General features: G+C 33.6%; 1 protein-coding gene across 1 annotated transcript; it reads right to left on the bottom strand.

The window, feature by feature from the left end:
- Positions 1-9,835: 9,835 nt before the first annotated feature.
- LOC106443058 (dof zinc finger protein DOF1.3-like) lies at positions 9,836-12,276 on the bottom strand. The gene is made up of 2 exons (XM_048758635.1): positions 11,110-12,276; positions 9,836-10,914 (listed from the first exon to the last, which is right to left on the bottom strand). Exons 1-2 carry the CDS (start codon positions 11,176-11,178, stop codon positions 9,964-9,966), a joined length of 1,020 nt encoding a protein of 339 aa, XP_048614592.1. The 5' UTR covers positions 11,179-12,276; the 3' UTR covers positions 9,836-9,963.
- Positions 12,277-23,899: the final 11,623 nt, after the last annotated feature.

Here is a 23,899-nt window from a genome sequence, read left to right as displayed (position 1 = left end):
AACTGTTCTCGCCTTAGAATAGAAATGGTTGAGGAACTCTGATCGGACATGTTCCCATGTAGTGAGAGAGCCGGTAGGGAGAGAGTTCAACCACCGTGCAGCTTTTCCATCAAGAGAGAATGAAAATAACATGCACCTGATGTAATCTGGTGGGACACCATTCGCACGAGTGAAACTGCAGAATTTTTCGAAGCTCTCAATATGCTCCATTGGAAATTCTGTAAAGAGACCAGAAAACACCTTTCTCTGTACTAGACCGATCAAAGAAGGCTTGATCTCGAAGTCCTGCCTTGTGCAGGGTGGAGGAACTATGGCAGAACGAGTAGTAGGGATGTTGCAAGGAAGGTTTCTCTGCCCGATTGAAGCAGTATGCGCCTGTTGTTCCTGCCGCGTGAGAGCAGCTTGTTCAGCAGCATCCTGCTGAGCTTGGATGGTCTGCTGCATTTGAAGCATCTGTTGCAACTGAGCAGTGAGTTTCCCTTGATTGCCGTAGTCGCCCATTATGGCGTTGTTCGGCCCTGATTGTTGACGGTTTGTTCTTTCTAACCTTGCTAGCTCCTGGTCGCTAAATGTAACTCTCTTTGTGCATTTCTCTGAGTATGTCTACTGGTCATGCACCTGAAAAGATTAGCTGCAACAAAAAGAATAGAGCAAGTGAGCCTAATGTGCATACGCACACCAATTAACCTAATGTGCACACTACCACAATCGAATGGTATGTCGATGTATCACTTTAGGATCGAATCCACAGAGACCAACGATTACACTTTATTTCTTTCTATAGGATCAATATCAAGCTAAAACAATATGGGGGTTTTGAGATAAGGGTAACGTGACCGAAAATAACAAACTGGTTTAAGGGTTTTCAGATGATTAAAAGAGCTAGGTTCAGGGTGGTTCATCGGGATACTTAGGATCATGAGCTACACAACTATTCAGGAAGGCAATAAGAGCCAATCCAAAACTTGAACAACAAGAATAGATAAACCCACTATCGTGGTGTCTACCAATTTATCAAGCAATCCTAATGCCTAAACTGTCGTTTGGATCAGAGAATGATGACAAGCATTAAGTTTGGATTCAATTGGTTCACGATTTGCTTTAACATCAGCTTTCATTGGCTAAGGAAAAATCGCCTATCTATGCTCTTTCTAGCAACCTAAAACACTTTTGATGATTATATTAAACCAATGATCAGATGATAAATGACCAGTTTAACACAAGCATTAAGAATATCAATAGATAGAGATATCAAAGAATAACAATCCTATTTGTGTCTAACTCATTGATCCATGATCCCTAACAAGCGACTACTAAGCCATGAACAGAGAAATCACAGAGACAATAGATGAAGAAAACATGATGAATCAATAAATAAATTAGATAGGGTTCAAGAATCTTCTCAAGGTGAAAGAGATGAAGCCTTTTCCCTTTCAAGGTAGCAAATTTTCAAGTACAAAAGTCTCCAATGGTTTCTTGTGTAAAAACTAGCGTCCAATGATAATAAAAATAAGAAAAGATATATATGCAGGTCTATGGCTGTCTGGGAGTAAAAGAAGGAAGCCCTAGGTAAAATCCCGAAATATTTGGAAACTTCCTTAAAAATCTCTGCTGCTGTAACATGCACTCGGGTTGCTCCGCTCGACTGTTCAGCGTGAAAAATCACCAAATTGCATTGTTTTCTGCCTCTTTTGTTCCAGCTGGTCTATCTCCCATCCAATGAAACTCCAGACTTGTAATGACTCGAAAAGGACTAGGAAGACTCGATAAAGACTTGAAAACCAATTGAAAAGCATATATACAAGATGTCTAAAACACCATATATAACAAACATTTTAGATAGCGTACTCATTGTAATCTTGAGATTTTTTAAAATGTTATAAGTTTGTAAATTTGTATGTTTTTAGTTTGTTGATGATAAATTCATATTGATTATTTTTTTTATCATTTTTTATGTTATCCTTCATGCTAATTTATTGATGGTCGTCTTTATAATTTTATTAAAAATCTTAACTAATTTATTTGACATGCTTTCTTAGACTCTTTATTTTTTTATCTAACTTGTAAACATTGTTTTTTAAATATTTTCTTCAACATAACTCAACAGAGAGCATCTTAAACTTTATATGTTATATGAGGTGGATCAGACTAATGATTATAGGAATTCATCATTTAGTTTGCTTTAATAACAAATGTTTTAAAAAATATTGTAAATTACATCATGTTAGATTTATTTCAGTATAACTTATTTGTTTAGTTTCGATGAAGATTTTGACTGTAACTGACTAAAAACATATTTGTACAAACATAAAATAATAATGTTGATTAATATTTAAAAATTTAATGGATAAATAAATTCGTTAGTTTTTTGATTGATTAAAAATAATTCGAAGCTCATAAATAAATTATGGCTTGCGATTATCTCTCTCTATCTTTGTTCTCTTACTTAACATCTTTCAAAGAGAGAATGTAAATTTCAAAAAAAAAATCTTATACTGGAATTATTCTCTACTCTATCCATTTTTTTGGTGTGATACATTTTTTGTCTATTGGATTTTGTCTTCGGCTTTGTATGTCTACTTTCTGTCGCGGATTTTTTACATTTTTCTTTGTACTATTTCTCATTCACTAGTATTGTTCATTCACTTCAAGTCATATATTCTTGACGCGTTCCTTGTTCATGAAGATTATGTTTGGTTTTTCGATTTGGATATTATTAAAGAAAACACATTTGATATTGATTTATAATTTATTTTGAAAATACACTTTTGAAATTTTATTTTAAAGAGTATATTTTTATTTTGTGTTCCTGGAAGGAAAAATATTGTATCTATATCTATGAATCAATTTAATTTTAATGATTTATTTATTAGTTTACCTTATTTGATGTTGAATTCCATTTTGTATTATCAATTTTGGAAATTTTAACATTTTAAAAATAGTAAACTATAATTATGATTTTTCATATTTTGATTGTTTTTTCTAATCCTATGTGTATACTCTCAATGACATATAGCCTCATACATAAGTGTATGTTATTTTTGAATATTTTCAATAGTATATAGCCGAAACTTTGAAAACCATGAGTTAAATTAATTTACTTATAATTGTTTGAAAGTCTTGTATTCTTAATATTAATTCTTATTTTGTATTTTTTTTTTAATGTTAAATTTTGAGAAATATTATATATTAAGTAAATTTATTTATAGTGTTTTACTTCTGTTAACTTACCTTGTTTTATATAATGAATTGTTTCTCACTGATTTATAGTCTTAGGTTATATATAATGCATGTTATTCATGAATATTTTCAAAAGCATATAGCCTAAATTTTGAAAATCATGAGTTAAATTTATAGTTATAATTGTTTGAATTATTTTATTTTAAAATTAATTATTATTTTTAGTTAATTTATGTTAAATTTAAAAATTATTAATATATATATATATATATATATATATTAAGTTAATATATGTATAATGTTTTTACTTTTTTTAGTTTGCCATATTCGATATTGATTTTTTTTATTATGAAATAAACAGTTTTTTTTTGAATATTGACATATTTAAAAATAACAAATTAAAATGCATCACAAGTTGGATATTTAAAATTCTCATTGTTGATGAGAACCAACTTTTCAAGGGCATCTATATAAAATAGGTATATCATTAGAACATTCTGATAAAATCGTATATTTTTTATATGGACTGTAATAAAGTTCGTCTCATATATTCCTAGGTAATCCAAATTTTTTTCCTTTCAATATCATGGCATCCTTGTCTGGACGTACGAAAATTGTAGGCTAAGTGAATTAAATTATGAACTTGTGACAAGTTAACTTATAACATGTTTTGTTGTTGATGACCAAGAAGTTCTTAATCTGGAATGCATGTATCATTGTTGTTGCCTGTAAAATTCGTGTCAAACTTAATATATTTTCATGAACATATAGATTAGTAATGACTAAATAAACTTCCTTATGCCTTTTGATCAATAAGAAGCAACTCAAACCCATAACAAACAACTCTTTTTGATGTTACTTATGATATGGGCGGGTTAAACAATGAACCCATAAGTAAACTCCCAAAAAATAACCACTCTGCAAAACCCATAATAAACAACTTCTTATTAAAACTATGCTCGAGGTCGTGGAATACTAAGGAAGAAGCAGAAGCAACCATAGTTTAGATTTTTTTTTTTTCACTATCTATTACTTTCTCAAAGTAAGCAGAAACAACCATAGTTTAGACTCTCTTGGAAATTTAGACAATTATTTATAGTCACGCAATACTTCATATACTAGAAGTTAGAAATTTTCTTATTTTATATATTAGTCAAAAAAAAATTAATTGTTTTTGTTATTCTAACTATTTTAACATTAAAATATACCTAAGAAGACATATTTTTTTGTTAATATTACTATTTTCTATTGAATTTCCATTTTACTTTAATAGTTAGCATTTTCTAGTAAGTTATGAAAAGTTAATATCTATTTTGTTAGTTTAGTATATTTACGTAATATTAATTTCGTTTTTAAAGATTATTTTTAATATTACCATTTTTTAAAAGATAATAAATTAATATGTTTATTTGTCGTATTTTGATTGGTGGTTTTAAATCACACGTGGACGCTCTCAATGGCTTATAGCCTCAGCTTTTATATAGTATAGACTAGATTTTATATTCGAATCTGTATCAATAATTTAGTTTAGTTGTATAATAAATTTTAAACTAATTATTTAATTGATTTATATAATTTTATTATCTGAAATATGATTTATTGATTTTATTATTTATACTTATTTATAACTATACCCTCTTATTAGCTATTTAGTTATTTGTATTATAAATGTAATAATTATGTTTATAAGCATATTCCTAATTTTGGTAAAATATTAATTTGTATTTTAAAATATTATATAAATTGCTTGATGCATGTAAAATGTTAATACACTCTAATATTTTATCATACATTTTACTTATATTTTATTTGAATACATAAATAATTGAACTATCTGCATAATATCTAATTTTACTTTGTAGTAAGAAAAAATTTACAATTAATGTGTGATTGTTATATATATATATGTGTGTGTGTGTGTGTGTGTGTGTGTGTATGTGTGATAGTACAATATTTAATTTTAAATTTAATCATAATCAATATTTTGATGAACTTTAAATAATATTAAATAGCCTTTGTAAGATTATATAAAAAGTAAAGTAAATCTAATGAGTTTAACTAATGCTATGTAACATTTTATTTATTGAATTAATAATATTGATAATCTAAAGTATTAGAGTTATCTACTACTTGATCTTATTATATTTGTATTGTAGTTAAGCTTGTATGATCGTACCCAGTTTAACAATTTTATTAATTATATTACATTAACCATACATCACATCATTATATCACCACAGTAATAATAGTGCAAAATTTTATTTATTAGTTAATCAACATTAACTTTATACCAATTATAAAATAAAAAATGTAAAATAACTAGGTTTTGCATATGATTAAACGGTTTAGTTTGTTTTACTAAATTTTATTTATTTATTTTAATTTCAATCAGTGGAATATTACGTAGTTAAAAACATTATTGAAAGACATGTTTTTATGAATAATATAATAAAAATGTATTACATGTATTGTCACTTAATTTTTAACTCCATATAATTATTTTACTAATAAAAAACTCTTTCTATTTCACTTAATTTAGCCAAACACATAGAAATAGTCCTTTTTATTAGTTTATAAAATCAGTTAGGCATGAACATTGACTATCCATTTAGGTACGAGTTGTTCTTTTCGGGTATCATTTTTTTGTTTTGAAATTAGGTATCGTTTGAATATTATAAATTTATGTGTGGGTTTTGAGTATAGTCCTTGTGGGTCTGGATGAGTTCGGTTATGATGTATAGAAACCCAAAAAATTATAAATAACAAATGTATATGAAACAGGTGCAGATATTTGTACCAAAAATAATCATATTACCCGATTCAGTCCAGGTCTTTAAAATACAATTAGTTATATTACAACTCATCTCAAAAATTAATAATACTAATTATGAAAAATAAATATCAATATATAAAATTGTAAGAACCAATATCCACGCGTATGCGCTGATCACTGGTTATAGCTTATTTGGTTAAATTTCGAAAAATAATTATATTTTTATGCTAAATTTCGAAAAAATATTTTATATATTAAGTTAACTTATTTATAATGCTTTACTTTTGTAAATTTACCTTATTTGACATGAATTATATTTTATTTTGAAATAAATAATTTTTTGGTAATATTGACATTTTTATAAATTAAAAATTAAAAATCTGAATATTGAATTCCATTTTGTATTCAAATAAATTTTTTTAATTTTTTTTTTAACATTTTAAAAATAGTAAACTAAAATTATGATTTTTATATTTTGATTGGTTGCTAAATAATTTTTTTTTAAAAAACAATTTAACATTTAAAAAAATAGTAAACTAAAATTATAATTTTTTATATTTTTATTGGTTGCTTATAATCGTATGTGTATATTCTCAATGGATTTTAGCCTCAATTTTCATATAGTAAATAAAATGATGATTGAACATATTTTGGTGTTTTAAAAATATTATGTGAACATTCTCAATTATTTATACATTTAACAGATATATAGTATATGTTATTTGTGAATATTTTCATTAGCATATGGCCTTAAATTTGGAAATCATGAGTTAAATTTATTTACTTATAATTTTTTTAAAGTCTTGCATTTTAAATTAATTATTATTTGTATTTATATTTTTATGTTAAATTTCGAAAAAAAATTATATAATAAGTTAAATTATTTATAATATTTTACTTTTGTAGATTTACCTTATTTGACATTGAATTATATTTTATTTTGAAATAAACGATTTTTTTGGTAATATTGAAATTTTTATGCAAATTAAAAATCTGATTTGTCATAATACGATTGGTCGTTTAACATCCTACGTGGACGTCCTCAATAGCTTATAGCCTCAACTTTTATATAGTATAGATTCATCGTATATAATTTTTGTACTGAAGAACCAAAAGTAATTCTGGGAGTTGCCATGTTATGAAAATGTATAAGGAGGAGCATAAAGTCTCTTTCGTCAGATCTCCAAAGTCGGGTCTAGCCTCTCTTCCACCTGCTGATTGGAGCTTTCGTCTCCTCCGCCCTTCAAGTTTCAGAAGGAAGCTGTCAGACGTTACCTGCCTTTCCGATGCCATGTAGCCAATCCTTCTGTGCGGTACTTGCGTGATGGGACCGGAGCTGAGCCGTATAACCTCTGCTTCCATCAGCCTGTCCCTCACCTGCTCTTCCTCTCCTGGCCTATTTGTTTTGGGTGGGACTCACAGGGACACGCCTTACCGTCTTATGGAGTGGACAACGTCTGGAGTAGATTTCACTGGGTCTTGATGGCCGGACCAAGGCTTGGTCTCCCTTGCTTCGCATGTTGCCCCTGTCGGGGTCGCCTTCGGGATGGTCTGCGGGTCCTTGGACCATTCTCCGGTTGAATCCTCCATTGATCTCTGTTGTTTGATGCAGGTCCTGGCATCATGTCTGTTCCGAGATCTACTGAAGCTAAATGTTTGCTCCTGATATCTTCAATTGCCAAGCTTTGGTCACATTCTTTGATTGTGATCAAACCTTTCATTGTCCTAGAAGAGTCTTTTTTACTTTTTTTTTGTGGCTTTTTTAGGCAGCTTACTTTGATAAGCTTCTCAGATGCTAGGATTTGATCTTTCAAAACCTTTGTATCCCCTGTGTCATTAGATTCTAATGAAAATTCACATACTTAACAAAAAAGATGAAGCTTTTGTATACTTTTTCCTCGACAACTCTAACTCAAGTTGCTATAGAATAACAAATTGATGTAGCGAAAGTTTTATAGGATAGAATTAGAGATCCGTTGATTCTGAAAATACCCGGGAAACTAAAATAATCACAAAGATCTTATTTAGTCTAAGACTACCTAAGATCAATGTCTTCTTAAATTCGTTGAGATCACCTATGATCTACCGAAAACAAGGAACAAAGAGAGAACTCTCAATTTTTATTAATCAAATCATAAACTACATAAAACCATAGCCTCAAAGACTATATATAAGAAAACATAAAAACCCTAAGACATTAGAGATAATTATCCCAATAATAAATAAAACTTTGAATAATTAGAATATTTAGAATATTCCTAAATATTCTCTCTGCATCATTTTTTCCGGGTTAGAAAGATTCGTCCTCGAATCTTAACCGTGGTCTTCAATTAATTTGTTTCTTCTCTTCCTTAGCATCCAATGACAATATTCTTGCCAAACAAGTAAGCAATGTTGACATATTTCATCAACTTCGACTTGCACCGTGAACCATGTAATCATCATGAAGCTGATATCCATGTGCTCCTCCTTATTACGATGATATGTGAAAGCACTTGTTGGGCCATCTTCTGTCAAAGCCCAATTGGCACCATAATCATCAAAACGTGGATTGTTTACCTCCAAGTTGTTGACTTCGACGAGAATCTTTTGGAGAAGAACTTCATCTCTCCAACTGCCTACGTCTTTGACCTCTCCAGAATCGAGTTTTGATGAAGAAACCAAAACAACAGCTCTGATACCACCTGATGTAGCGGAAGCTTTATAGGATAGAATTAGAGATCCGTTGATTCTGAGAATACCCGGAAAACTAGAATAATCACAAAGATCTTATTTAGTCTAAGAATACCTAAGATCATTGTATTTTTAAATTCGTTGAGATCACCTATAATCTACCGAAAACAAAAAATAAAGAGAGAACTCTCAATTTTTATTAATCAAATCATAAACTACATAAAACCATAGCCTCAAATACTATATATAAGAAAACATAAAAACCAATAAACATTATAGATAGTTATCCCAATAATAAATAAAATTTTGAATAATTAGAATATTTAGAATATTCCTGAATATTCTCTCTGCATCACAAATTCAGTTAAAAACATCTCACAGATGACCTGACCACATACAAACCCAGAAAGGTTCAACACCTTATAATACGTCTTGGTTATAATAGTAAAAACAAGTAATGTTTGTAAAATAGAATGATGCATGTACTAAATATAATTCCTTTGAAGATAACAACATTTATTGCTGATGCAATTAATCTAATTCCGTGAACAAAAGACATTTCTTGCTACCAAAAAAGAATTCTTAGAATCATTGTCTTTATATACATCAACAAATCTTTTTCTCCCATTTAGACTCAATGAAGAGACTTCCTTTTACCCCAAAGAGACTTTTGCTCCTCCTTTGGCTTTTCTTCTTAACAACTAGATGGATTCTATGACCAAGGACTTATAGTTATGGTGCTCTGCTTTTTCTCCTTTACATAAAAATATAAACTCATCTTTTATTTATTCTTTTCTCACATTATTCTGTACACTAGGACAAATAAAAGAATAAACATTATTTCAGAGTCTTGCTCAAAAAACATTATTTCGGAGTCAGATTTACCTATGACGTCGTTAGGATGATGCACAAAACGATAACCGTAGCAAATAAATAAAATTACTCCCTCCGTTTCACTTTATTTGTCGGTTTAGCCTTATGCACACGGATTAAGAAAACGTTTAATTTTGTACATTTTCAAAATAAAAAAATCATTACCCATACACCTAACAATATTTCAACCAATAAAAAAATAAACAGAAGAATCTTATTAATAAATGTTGCATTAAAATCATAAAACGACACTTATTTTGAAACCAAAATTTTACTCTAGAACGACATTTAAACCGAAACGGAGGGAGTATATATCAAAAGTTATATGCAGCTCCATAAGCACAAAACAAAAATACCTTAAGTTTTTTTTTCCTTTCTCTACAAGGTAGCAATCAATACAGTACTAAATCTCACTTCATGAATAAACACACGAACGATTGTTCTATACTCTAATCTCTTTAATGTTACATGCTCTCCCTGAAGTTCATAGATCTTGACATGGCTTCAGGGTTTGCTTGCAGGTTTAGATACGTTTCAGGAACGAACCTATTGTTGCCGCTCTTTGTTTCAGACCCATTTACGAATAAGCTGAACTGATGTGTCTTCTCACGTTCCATCGGCAGTGGATAAAACACACGATTCTTCGTAGCGACGTTTGCTTCATCAGTATTACTTCGAGATTGTGAATCCAGTCTTGCTCTTACAGAAGTGTCTTCGTTCTCTCCAACACTTACATGTGAAGCTTCGTCTCTTGTCCTTTTCCCTAGACAAGTACAAGTCTGTAGAGTAGACCAAAAAGGTACCGTGCAGCCCCAGTAGACAGGGATTTGGTAGAAAGCAGGGTTAGGAGGGTACTGGTAAGGCCAAGGAGGGGAAACAGAGGATGTTACTTGCGGAGGAAGAAATCTTTGGAATTTGTTGAATTTTTTTGAAACAGAGTCGCTTGATTGATTCTTATCATTCTCAGTAACCAAAGACTCTTCGCCCGAAGAGTCGAAGCTAAGAATTTTCGCCGGTGAGCTATTGTAACTGTTAGTATCCTCGGACTTGATGTGCATGTAATTGTCTGAAGAAACCCATCCCTTGTTCTTACGGCGGCCTGAACCAACTGGGACGGTCCTCATGGATCCACCGGAAGTCCAATACCTCTGGCAGCTTCTACAGAAGTGACGTGGCTGGCTAACGTTGTAGTTGTTGTAGTAACAGAACTTGGTGTCCGAGCTGTTGCATCTTGGACATGGAAGAATCTTGTCTGGTTTCTTCAAGTCATCAGTTGTTTTCTCTTCCGATGTAGTTGTTGTTGTTGTGATCTCGCTGTTCTCAGATGTTTCTTTTGACTCCTCGGTGAGATCAGATGATCTCTGAAGACTTGTGCTGTCTTGTTCGATGTCGTCAGTAGCAGATTGGTTGCTCATCTGAGAATTTTAAGGAACTTGGATTAGAACTAACATCATGAAACTAGTTTCAAAGTGATAAACACTAAAGAAAAAAATATTCAGTTTGATTTTCAGCACTACTTATCTTGAAGTGCTAAGATTAACAAGGTCTTAATTCGTTTTTAAAAATGTTTAAAAAAAAAATTAAAAACGTATATCAACTCGGAAACATACCAGGGACGACAAAGAAGATGTAATTGTCCAACCAAACAATTTGACCGGGGTATCTCTAAGTTCTGACATACCAAACGTTGCAAGTACGGTACAGAAGAAATAAGAAAGTGAAGGAGAGATGATGGTATGTGTTGATTGTTTAAACGAAGATGTGGGACAAGAGTATATAACGTATAAAAGTATGCGGTTGGTATGAATGGATCGAACAGAGCCACACAGAGAGAAAAAAGTGGGGAAGATGACACATCAGGAGAGAAAGGGACATGTAGAGATGAGAGAGCCACATGTTTGTTGGCAATAAAGTGAACTTTTGCAATCTTTAATCACGTCTCTTTTTGTTATCTCTTTCTGTGCCACTCAAAAGATTTCATAACTTTATTTGCCATGTCAGATTGTTTTATTAGTAAATTGTGGAAGTTTTTTTCCTAGGAATATTCGTTTAGCAAAAATACATACCACTATGCAATACAATCACGTGGCAATATGCGAACTTTTTTTTGTCCACGTCAGCTGTTACATGGTCTGTATGAATTGTGAAGTATGTCTACTACTACTACCAGTCTACCAGCATTAGCCTAACACTTAATGTATGGAAGCTTAAATACTTGGTCTATCAATTCTCGCAAAATGCAGAAACAAAGAAACATAGTATTTTCATTTTGAATCCAGATTGAAAACAGTTACAAAATCTTCATATCCGAGATTCAACCTTCTATGGAGTAGCATCAATGGTCAATAGAAGCTGTCTCAGCTCTTCCTTTTTTGGGACTAAGTCACTGAATCAGGCAGAGGAGATGATGATGAAGAAGAAAAAGAGGAAGAAGAATGTTTCTTGAAAGCCAAGATATCTTAATACCGAGGGATTGAACCGACTAGGAGTTCAGTTGATAGTTCATTGGCGTCATCAGATAGCTCAGATGCGAAAATAGATTCCCATTTATGTGGACCAACATATTCGAAGAGAGCCTTTGGAGGTCAAGACGGTGAGAACTTGGGACAGAGTTTGAAAAGTTTCAAGGACATTGAAACGTGAGAACTTGGGACTGAGCTCCTCTTTATCTTAAATATTTTCATTGTAATGTTTATTTTACTTATATAATGAAATATTTATATTAAATTACTTGGAATAATAATTTAAAGTTCAATACATAAATAATGAATTAATTTGAAGTTCAATGCATAAATTAAGAATTATTTATCTTATACATTTGTTTATGAATGTATTGTTACTTTTTTCTTTTATATGTTTCGTTCAAATCTATTGATTCAGATAATATTTAAAGTGAATTGATATAAAACTTGTTTTCTAAAATTTGGTAGATAGTATAAAAATCTAATATTTAATGTTGCTGTCTAAAACTATACATACTTATAGAAAATTTTAAATAAACTATATCATGCAAACTGATTATATTTTAAAAAAAAATATATATTATTGCTAGATTTAGAGTATGATTGATTTATATTTTTAAATAATTACATTTTAAAGAATATTTTTGTACATTTGTCTTATTAAATATATATAATTAACTTATTATTTACTTTTCAATTTTTGACCATATTTATCATTTTTGAACAATTTTTATTTTAATAATATATATTTTATTTATAAGATATATTGCGTACTACATTTTTGGATCAAGTAACACTGTCAATGGTTTATAAAGTTTGAACTTTAAAAATATTAAAATATCAAATTTATCATTAGATGATATATAATAATATAACAGTTATAATAAATAAACATTAATTGGTGCACACATAAATGATGAACCATACACATCACATACACATTATACATGCTTGTTAAACTATAATCTAATCTCTCCTTAATACATTTACATAAGTTAGTTATTTATGTTATTACACAAAGAGTTGTAACTGTTTATGTTGTGTCCTTTAGTATAAAGAGTTGTGTCTCTTATACTTGTAATGATTCTATCTCTATATAAAGATCAATCATTTGTTGTAAACAATATCACAGAATCTCAATAATACAAAAGTATTTTCAGAAAAGTTTATAAGCCTGAAACGTCTATCTTATTCTTTCTCTCGAACTCGTGTGTAACACACTGTGATCGTTGTGTAACACAAGCGGTTGGTAAAAGATTAACATGGTATCAGAGCTTTACGTTTGAGAGGACAAAGAAGAAAGCACTAGTAAGAGAAACACTTGGCGTGGAGAAAAGGAGGCTAGAGAATTTTGGCATACGATTTCAGAACCACACGAAACGATGAAGAATCAAGTAATCCCCATATTTGATGGAGAGAAGTACGACTTCTGGTGCATTAAGATGACAACCATTCTCAAGACCAGGAAGTTATGGTTTGTGGTTGAAGAAGGCGTAGGAGCCCCACCAGCACAAGTGGATGAAACCCCTGAAACAGCAAGGGCAAGATCGCTTAGAGAAGAAGCGATGATGAACGATACATTGGCTTTGCAAATTTTACAAACTGCCGTATCGGATCATATCTTCTCAGGGATTGCAGCAGCATCAACATCCAAAGAGGCGTGAGATGCATTGAAGGAAGAGTATGAAGGCTCTCCTCAAGTTCGTTTGATTAAACTTCAAATGTTTCGAAGGGAGTACGAGAATCTGAAGATGTATGAGAATGAAGACATTAAGGTCTTCACGGATAAGATAGTTGAATTGGCAAATAAATTAAATTATCATGGTGAACATAAGACAGATGTTCAACTCATACAGAAGATACTCATCTCTCTCCCAGCCAAGTTCGATAGCATAGTCAGTGTATTGGAGCAAACAAGCGATATGACTTCAACAAAGATGGCAGAGTTGATCGGGATTTTGAAGGCTCATGAAGCAAGGCTGGCTGCAAGAGAAGAAAGCACCAGTGAAGGAGCATTTGATGCTCGTGTTAAACATAGAAATTATGGTATTACACAAGACAACTCAAAGCGCCAAGGAGGCAAGAAGTGGTGTGGTTACTGCAAGAAGAACAACCATACCGAGAGCGAGTGTCTGAAGAAACAGAAGAAGGATGATCCAAAGAAGGGTCACAGAAGTAACAAGGAGTGTTACAATTGTGGCAAGTTAGGCCTTTTTGTAAGTCTCGAAGAAGACTTGAATGAAGATCACATGTTGTTCAGTGCAAGCGAAGCATCAACAACAGTGATGGAAGATGTCTGATTAGTAGACAGTGGAGCAACTAATCATATGACAAAGGAGGAGAGTTACTTCTCAAGGCTTGATAGGAGTATCAAGGTTCCAATAAAGATTGGAAATGGAAGCACGGTCATGACAGCCGATAAAGGAGACATTACTGTCATGACTAAAGGTGGCAAGAGGACCATCAGAAATGTGTTCTTGGTTCCGGGTTTGGCGAAAAATTTGTTGAGTGTTCCACAAATTGTTTCAAGCGGATATCGGGTGAGTTTCCAAGAAAAGAGATGCATGATAGAGGATGCAAAAGGAAGGAGGATAATGGATATCCCAATGACTCACAAAAGCTATCGAATCAGGATTAGTTTGGCTCAGGTAGAAGAAGCCATGAGCGCTAGTGAGCAAGGAAAGATGGAGACATGGCACAAGAGACTTGGTCATGTAGGCGACAAAAGGTTGCAACAAATGCAAGACAAAGACTTGGTAAAGGGATTACCAAAGTTTAAAGTCGAGAAGGAAGCATGTGAGGCATGTAGACTTGGAAAGCAATCACGCAAAAGCTTTCTAAAGGAATCTCAAACTAAGACAAGAGAAAAGCTTGAGATTATACATACGGATGTATGTGGGCCGATGCAGCACCAGTCTGTTGATGGAAGCCGATACTTTTTGCTATTCCTGGATGATCATACTCACATGTGTTGGGTATACTTCATGAAGCAAAAGTCAGAGACATTCTCACTGTTCAAGAAATTCAAAGCAATGGTGGAGAAGCAATCAGATTGTACCACCAAGACGCTGAGATCAGATGGAGGTGGTGAGTTCACTTCACGAGAATTCAACCGGTTCTGTGAAGAAGAAGGAATCAATAAGCAAGTCACATTGCCTTATTCACCACAACAAAATGGTTCAGCGGAGCGCATGAATAGGACCTTGGTGGAGATGACTAGATCAATGTTGGCAGAGCAAGACTTACCGCTCAAGTTATGGGCAGAAGCGGTATACACTGCCTCATATCTTCAAAACCGTCTGCCATTAAAGGCAATAGAAGAAGATGTCACTCCTATAGAGAAGTGGTGTGGACACAAGCCAGATGTGTCATACATGAGAATGTTTGGTAGCATATGCTACATACATGTCCTGAATTAAAAGAGGAGGAAGCTAGATGTCAAGGCAAAGCGTGGAATCTTTGTTGGATATAGCAACCAATCCAAAGGCTATAGAGTTCTCATCTTGGAGAATGAGAAGATTGAAGTATCAAGAGATGTCGAGTTTGAAGAAAGCAAGAAGTGGGGTTGGAAAAGGCAAGAAGAAGTGAGGAAGACATTGGAGTTGTCTATGGAAGATCTCACTCGCCTGAGGAACAAACCGAAGTCACATCCAGCCCTGAGGAACAAACCGAAGGTACTTTCAGTTCTGTTTTCATTCAAAATGATGATCATGATACTAGTAGTGGAGATGAAGAAGCTTCTGAGGCACCAAGGAAGTTCAGGTCCATGGTTGATATCATGTAAAGGGCACCGAGAGTAGAGCTTGATGAAGCGGCTCAAGCTATAGAAGCTTGTCTTCATGCACATGAAGAACCATACACTTATGATGAAGCGTGTGGTACCAAGGAATGGAGAGAAGCAATGAATGAGGAAATAGCCATGATTGAGAAGAACAAGACGTGGGAACTAGTGGACAAGCCAAAGAAGAAGAATGTGATAAGTGTGAAGTAGATCTACAAGATCAAGACTGATGCAAACGACAATCACATCAAGCACAAGGCACGGCTAGTTGCAAGAGGGTTCTCTCAAGAGTATGGTGTTGACTACCTTGAGACGTTTGCCCCTGTCTTAAGACATGATACAATACGAGCCATACTTGCCTATGCGGCTCAGATGAAGTGGCGATTGTATCAGATGGACGTGAAGTCAGCCTTTCTCAATGGCGACCTCAAGGAAGAAGTGTATGTCACACAACCGCCTGGGTATGTGACACACGGGAAGGAACACAAAGTTTTAAGGCTACACAAAGCTTTATATGGTTTAAAGCAAGCCCCAAGGGAATGGTATGGAATGATAGATTCATACTTTCTTCAAAACGGCTTTGAGAGGAGTATGAATGATGCGGCCTTATACATCATGAAGCAAGGAGGAGATGTGTTGATCGTGAGTCTATATGTGGATGATATAATCATCACAGGAAGCAACATTCAGAGCATCAACACATTCAAGAAGAACATGAAGAAAGAATTTGAGATGGTGGATCTTGGATTGTTGAACTACTTTCTTGGAATGGAAGTAATTCAAGACGATGGAGGCATATTTTTTTCACAAGAAAATTATGCAAACAAACTTGTAGACAAGTTTGGGATGCGAGACAGCAAGAGTGTAAGCAACCCACTTACACCACAAGGAAAAGGAGTTGAGGATGACAAGGAGTATGGAGATCCGACTAAGTATAGAAGCATCGTTGGAGGGCTTTTGTACTTGTGTGCATCAAGACCTGATGTGATGTATGCAAGCACCTATCTCTCAAGATACATGTCATCACCTCACATGAAGCACTACCAAGAAGCCAAAAGGGTGCTAAGATATGTCAAAGGAACATCAAGCTTTGGAGTGTACTTCACAAGCGTGAAAGAACCAAGACATGTAGGCTACTCGAACAGCGATTGGGGTGGTTCTAAGGAAGACAAGAAAAGCACTTCAGGTTATGTGTTTACTCTTGGATCAGCTATGTTTTGTTGGCAATCAAGCAAGCAACAAACAGTGGCGCAATCAACGGCTGAAGCGGAGTACATAGCCGTATGTGCAGCAGCAAATCAAGCCGTATGGTTACAAAGACTATTTGAAGATTTTGGTCAGAAGTTTGAAGGAGGCATTCCGATCTTATGTGACAATAAATCAGCAATAGCAATTGGGAAGAATCCGGTGCAACACAGAAAGACGAAGCACATAGAGATCAAGTACCATTTCGTGAGAGAAGCTGAGCAAAAGGGAATCATTGAACTAGAGTATTGCAAAGGGGATGATCAACTCGCAGACATTCTCACAAATGCATTGGGCGGTTCAAGGTTTGAAGATCTAAGGAAGCAACTTGGAGTCAAGTCGAGATATGATTAAGGAGGAGTGTTAAACTATAATCTAATCTCTCCTTAATACATTTACATAAGTTAGTTATTTATGTTATTACACAAAGAGTTGTAACTCTTCATGTTGTGTCCTTTAGTATAAAGAATTGTGTTTCTTATACTTGTAATGATTTGATCTCTATATAAAGATCAATCATTTGTTGTAAACAATATCACAGAATCTCAATAATACAAAAGTATTTTCAGAATAGTTTATAAGCCTGAAACGTCTATCTTATTCTTTCTCTCGAACTCGTGTGCAACACACTGTGATCGTTGTGTAACACAAGCGGTTGGTAAAAGATTAACAATGCTATGTTTAATTCATGTAAACATACACTATGGAGTGACAGTCAAAGGATGGAGGTTGATGTCATAGATTTGATCGTGTGTTGCAGATATGGCCAGAACCAGTGTTGCTTCGATAGTGTTCCGTTCCGTGGTGCTTGAGAAAAGTGGCAGTTAATGTAGACTTGAATTTTTTTTAGGGGGACTTTCCATGTGAGAGAGACTGTGATGGTGCCCATGTTGACTTCTGCAGAAGTGTTTTCTGAATCTATGATGATGTATGGTTTCTGAGAGTTGTGGTATTTATAGGTGAATGGTGAGTTGTTGTTAATGTGCAGATTTTCTGGCGCACCTGGAGATCTCATCAACTCTTCATGTGCAGCTTGATTACCGTTTTTTCGAGTAATTTCATTTTTTTCTGTAACAAGATCCTCCTCTTCTATCTGCGAAAGTTTTCATTATCATGATATGAAGCATATTAGTTGAAAAAAGTAAGGGAATGATGATGATAAGTCTGACTCAGATAGAACCCAGCCTTATCATTAATCAAACATCGAACTATTATGTAAAGTCCGACTCACATACCCAATATCAAACATAGTAGAGATTTTTTTTTTTTTTTGTGTGTGTGCATAATATGGTGTTGGGAGATATGTGTACCTTCGTAAGCTATCAGAAGCAGATGATCTGCGAAGAGGGTCTCAAGACTCAAGGCTTGATGAAGACTCAGCTTCTGATTCTCTCCTTGAATTACCATTCATGGTCTCTGTCTTTCTCTGTAAGAAAAAAGAAAATTGAGATCACTGAACCAGAGCAGAACACAACAAAGACAAAGAGTAAAAGGATTTTACTTTACTAAGAAACATGATTCGTAAGTGCAGGGAATTCAGGGCTTTTTTCTTAAACCTCTCAAAGACTTTTAATCATCATTTTCTCCTACTTTAGGTTTAGGTGGACTCATATCAGTGATGACAGTCAAACTTAAGCTTTAATCTGTTGTGTACCTTTTCGTTTCTTGTGCAACCATGAGGTAGAGATAGAACCGTCAGATTCTGCGGTATTCTTATGGGAGCTAGTGTTTGAGAATTTGCGATGGTGACTTTGTCTTTTTTTTGGAACGCTCCTTCTTCACCATCTTTGGAGAAGAGGTGATGCCAGTGACGTGTCGTGGATTTTGTTGGTGACTAAATGTACATCTAAATAGTCATAGATGTATGTTATTTCGTGATGAAATCATGAAACCTGTTGGAGTGACTATTTACTTTCCCCAAGTACATCGATTGTAAGTGGCGTTCTCTGTTTGTGGAAAGCTTTGAAGGCTTGCTTTAGGGAACACCACGTTGCTTCTCCACAGACCTAATGTATTTTACAATCTTGTTAGGCTAAATGATCGATGTATGATATTGAGTAGCAGAAATTCTATGTCTTAATGCTAAGTTTAAACATGAAACTTCTTCACCAAATGGCTCGATTGTCCGACAGTAGTTACACCATATGAGTCAGTGGCTGCGTGGAAACGTAGCAAACAAATTTAGCAGTTGTTGGATATTTATGCTAATTAATTGTTAATAAATCAGTGTGACGTTACATTAGATGAGTGTCTAAGGACGTTGTTGATTTCATTTCTCTAACCACCTAACTAATTTAATTATTTTTGTAACCAGAACTTAGCAATATGTCAACCAATGCACATGCCATATAGTATTAATTTTATGTATTAATTAAGTGGCAAACTGTGTTACGGAAAAAAAAAATTTAAGTGGCAAACATGGAAGAAGATTAAACAAAAGACTCTGATTTGTTTTAAAGCATAACGTCAACGAAGGTTCGGAAAAATAAGAGGGTCTTGATGTGGAGAGCTTAAGTAACCATTCTTTGCATGCCTTCTTGAGTGCACTCCTACTGCCGGAACCAGGTGTTCCTTTGCAGAGCCCTCAGCACATGTTGGCTGAACATATGATGCCTTTGCAGCCAAACCTACGCATGTGGATGGCATTGTTTGTGTTATTTTTTTAAATAAAATTATTGACTTCTCTTAACATCAAGAGGATTTCATGAACCAGATAAATAAGAAATAAGAATACAGAGTGAAAAGAGGCTTGCTCCATGACATAAACCAGCAAAAGAAGCAAAAGACCCAAAATCCACAATTGCTTTGGATTTGCGTAATCCTAATTACTTTGCTGTCTAAATACCAATGACTTTTTGCAACCACCTGTACTCTTCTGAAAAGTTCATGCCAATTTGAAGCCCTAAAGAAAATCAGATACCAAACATTTAAACGAAAAATACACAAACATCTGACAATGCAAAATGAAAAAATATGATGATGACCGAAGCTTTACTCCAATGCTTTAAATGACTAATCCTAGCTTCAACATAAATAATAGATTGTGGATATGGTTTTAAGCTAATTGTTCTTCATACATGTTGGAGGAGACCAGTATAGCAATCTGGAGATCGATGTATACCTGAGAAACTATGCAGTCATCTCGACAGCCATGATGGTGTTTAAACCCTGTAACTTCTTGTGAGATCCGGTCTTTTCATTATATATATTAGGATCATCAGTTTACATTTCTTGAGACTTGATTAGTCACTGGGAACTCGAGTCTTGACTTGGGTCTATTAAAGCTTCATCACTTAAGCATGCATCTAGCCAATCACATGAATAGATCCTTAGAGCGATGACTTTTTAACGGAAAGCCATGACAAAATATTAGAGAAGCAACATAATAAATCAGATTCTATCATCAAAGGGACATGAAGAGCTACCTTTTCATAAAACAGCAGCATGTTGAATCCCATGAGCTCTCCTCTTTTCTTGACAGTGCGTGCTCCCCAGAAACACAGAAAAAGCGTCACCACCGTCTGGGACAACGACCGGACTTTAAATCGGAAATAAGGATATGAGATGACACCATCATTACAGGCTGAATTTGTATGGAAGGAATATGATTAATCTCTTGAAGCAGTGAGATTTGGTGAGGTATTTATCCATGTTTATAGTCTCATGAATTATGGATTTGAGATGGAAATTGATAAAAGGGGTCATTAAAGTTGAGTTAGTGGCAGAGTTGAATGGAGGGAGTTAATGGAAAGACGTTATGAAGTGGATTCAATGAGGAAAACGGCGTTACACAGATTCTGCAATCGGTCGTGGAAGATAAGAAGTTACGAAGAAGACGACGACGTTAGAAGACAGAGAAGGTGTTAGTGGGTTTCGTGTTTAGTATAGGCTGAGATTGGGCTTTGGCCCTACTCAAACACAAAAATAAAAACTCGTTAAAGAAAAGGACACGTGCCATGTTCCCAATAACCTAATTACTGACGTGACAAGAGGAAAAGAGAGTGAAGTTCTTCTTTATAGTATAAGATATGTTAAAGTACAGATTGCGAGATTATCATATTATAAAGTTACGTAGACTTTGATCAGAAAAAAGTTACGTAGAATGTTTTTTGGGTGAATTAATAGGTACATTGAATTAGTGAATTACAAGATGTACGCATTTTGAAGATCGAGCACATATCAAACTTCATATATAGGATAGGATATTGATGTGGAAAATAGAAAGATTTGGCCATAACATGTAGAGAAATGGTAAGGAATTCATGGGACTTGTCCTGAAACAAGTCACGTAGAATGGAAATTCAATAAGTTCTTGAAAACCCCCAAGTATATAGTACATGAATTCAAGTAGCATATAACTGTGCCACATTATTTTGATTTTTGTTGTTGTTTAAACTGAACTTATACAACTGTCTAAATTTTCAATTTTTTTCAGGTAGTATATACTTCAAGGAAATGTCACTTCAACAGTTTAGACAGCAGTGTTCTCACCCTGATTCTCCTTCCTCTCAATTTCACCCATCCTCTTCCTCCTCAAAGCTTTCTCATGCGAGCTGTGGGATCTTCTTCTTTCCATTTCCTTTTTTTTTTCTTTTTCTCACAGGCAAGAGCTACAGCTAGGTAATTTGGAGGCTTAGGTTCAACAATAGCCTGAGAAATATCTGTATATTTTAACCATAAGGTAGTGGTCTACTGGTAGGCAGAATTTGAGTTGTTAAGCAATCCAGGCTCGAAACAACCTAGGACACTAAACCCTTTTTGTCACGCGGATATAAAATCATGATTTAGATTTCATTTAAATTTTTGAAGAAATGATCTATCTGTAGATTGCATATCTTTATAGAGATTAGTCTAGACTATTTCATAGGTTCGGGATATCCTCATGTTAAAAAGACATGTAAATATATTCAATTTGAGACAACTTTAAAACTGTTGATCGAAAGAAATCACAATGAAATTTCAGAGATCATCAAAATATGCATCGAAATACACAAATAACATATCAATGATCATGGATTGTTATGCAAAGCCTAAAATTATCTTAGATTAACTTAGGTTCAATTTGTTCATGTGAGCTTTATCATCCTCATCAATCAGCTCAATGTTATCACCCTCATCATTCAGCTCAGCCTCACACCCCCATCAAACAACACAACCATGTAAGTGAGAAACTCCTCCTACTCAAGCAACCTGTCATTTCAATGTCGAAATAAAGCAATATAACAAATACAAAAATATGAAAATGAAAAGCGAGTAAATATCAATTTAAAATCATGATCATTGAAAAGAACTCTAAAATTGTCAGTATTCGTAAGTGACACAGCTTTCAGATCATTGCAATCATCTCTTTTCACTTTTTATTCTTCTTTCAGATCATTGCAATCATCAAATCATCAACAATTCTTTTTATTTCCTTTAATTATTTATTGTCTATATATATTAACCATAATTAAATATAATCAGTCTAGCTAATGATTGCCCGAAAGTTGCTCACTTCACTAAAACAATATTGAACTCAACTCCTACCCAAAACAAAATCTTCTTACATCTCAAGAATCCAATACGCCGAAATACAGCTTTGTACACAATTCCCAGATCTCTCTTGATATTCAGGTTTCTCCAAAAGTTCTCATCTTTGGTTTCTTCAATAGAAGAAATCTCATGGTTCATTCCGGTTTGTTTCAGTTATGATTAACAAGGATTCTGAGTGTAAATATATCATGATTAAAAATTACCTCTCACGTGTTATATAACTTCTATTGAATAATAATATAATTCATTTGTAATATATTTTAATTCACCTGTTTAAATTATGTGTATGTCTTATACATTTTTCATAACTTATGATTTAGGTTTTCTGTAATTTTGATTATTTGAAATATTTTAATTGTGATTTTTAATTTAAAGGTAATATTGTATGATGTGCCTTACAAATGATTATATTTATATCTAAAAAGGTTCAACAAAAAGAAGTATTAATGTATTTAATGGGGTTGTTATCATGAAAAATAAAGAATAGTATTGGTTAAAAATGATACTGTTATTAGTTTGCTAGCTGTAATATTTGAATGAGAGTGATAATGTTTATAAGAAAATCCACTGGACTTTTTGGTTATCTTAAATACAGTATATGATATCAGTTTTTGGTTATGAAATTAATTATCTACTGCATGCTTGTTGTCCAAGCCGTTGTCGATCACTGTCGCATTAGCCGGGTCCGAGCCACCTCAGCCTCATTTAGACGCAACTTTGGAACATAACGCCGGGGACGCGGTATATCATATTTTTTTATCTCCTTTCCGATTGTGTTATCATAGTATTAGGTTGGATTAGCTAGTTAAAAGTATAGATTTACTAATTAACAACAAATGGAGACAAAGATGTTCCGTCAACATCTAAACCTCCATTCCACTTGAGTGGGGAATAGAAGCTGACATGATGATAAAATTCTTGAAAGAATATGTCAAATATTCTTATTCTGTTTTGGTATATAGTAGAGATACTCTCCTGTAATATAGTAAGATCAAACCAACTTGTAACAGAATAGACTTTATAAACTCTTGTACAGACGATGAATGAATCAAGAGAATTATTCATTCAGTTCTTGGCAAAGATTCTAACTCCTTTTGTTTTTCTTCAAGATTAGAGGTATCTAAGAAGGATATCTCCACTTTCTTTAAACACTCTGAGTTAGGTAGAATGTATGTAATTAGTTTTTTCTCGTCCTTCTCCTCCATAGTCTACCCACCCAAAGAGTAGAAGACAGGCATCCGGGAATAGAATTCGGCTGGTTCCAGGATGGTGGGATGCTCTCGGTTTCCTGTAATTCAAAACGTTTCACTTTAATTAATTAAGTTGGTCAAAGCTACATGCGCCTGTTAATTTTAAGGGAGGAGGGTGCTTAATTAATCA

The sequence above is a fragment of the Brassica napus genome, chromosome C5, assembly GCF_020379485.1.
Source record: "Brassica napus cultivar Da-Ae chromosome C5, Da-Ae, whole genome shotgun sequence".
NCBI classification, from domain to species: domain Eukaryota; kingdom Viridiplantae; phylum Streptophyta; class Magnoliopsida; order Brassicales; family Brassicaceae; genus Brassica; species Brassica napus.
This window is presented reverse-complemented; position numbering and strand designations above follow the sequence as displayed.

Coding starts and splice junctions, on each gene's coding strand:
- LOC106443058 (XM_048758635.1), bottom strand. CDS start 11,178: ATGTCAGAACTTAGAGATACCCCGGTCAAATTGTTTGGTTGGACAATT. Junction 10,915..11,109: donor CATCTTCTTTGTCGTCCCTG/GTATGTTTCCGA, acceptor TAAAATTCTCAG/ATGAGCAACCAATCTGCTAC.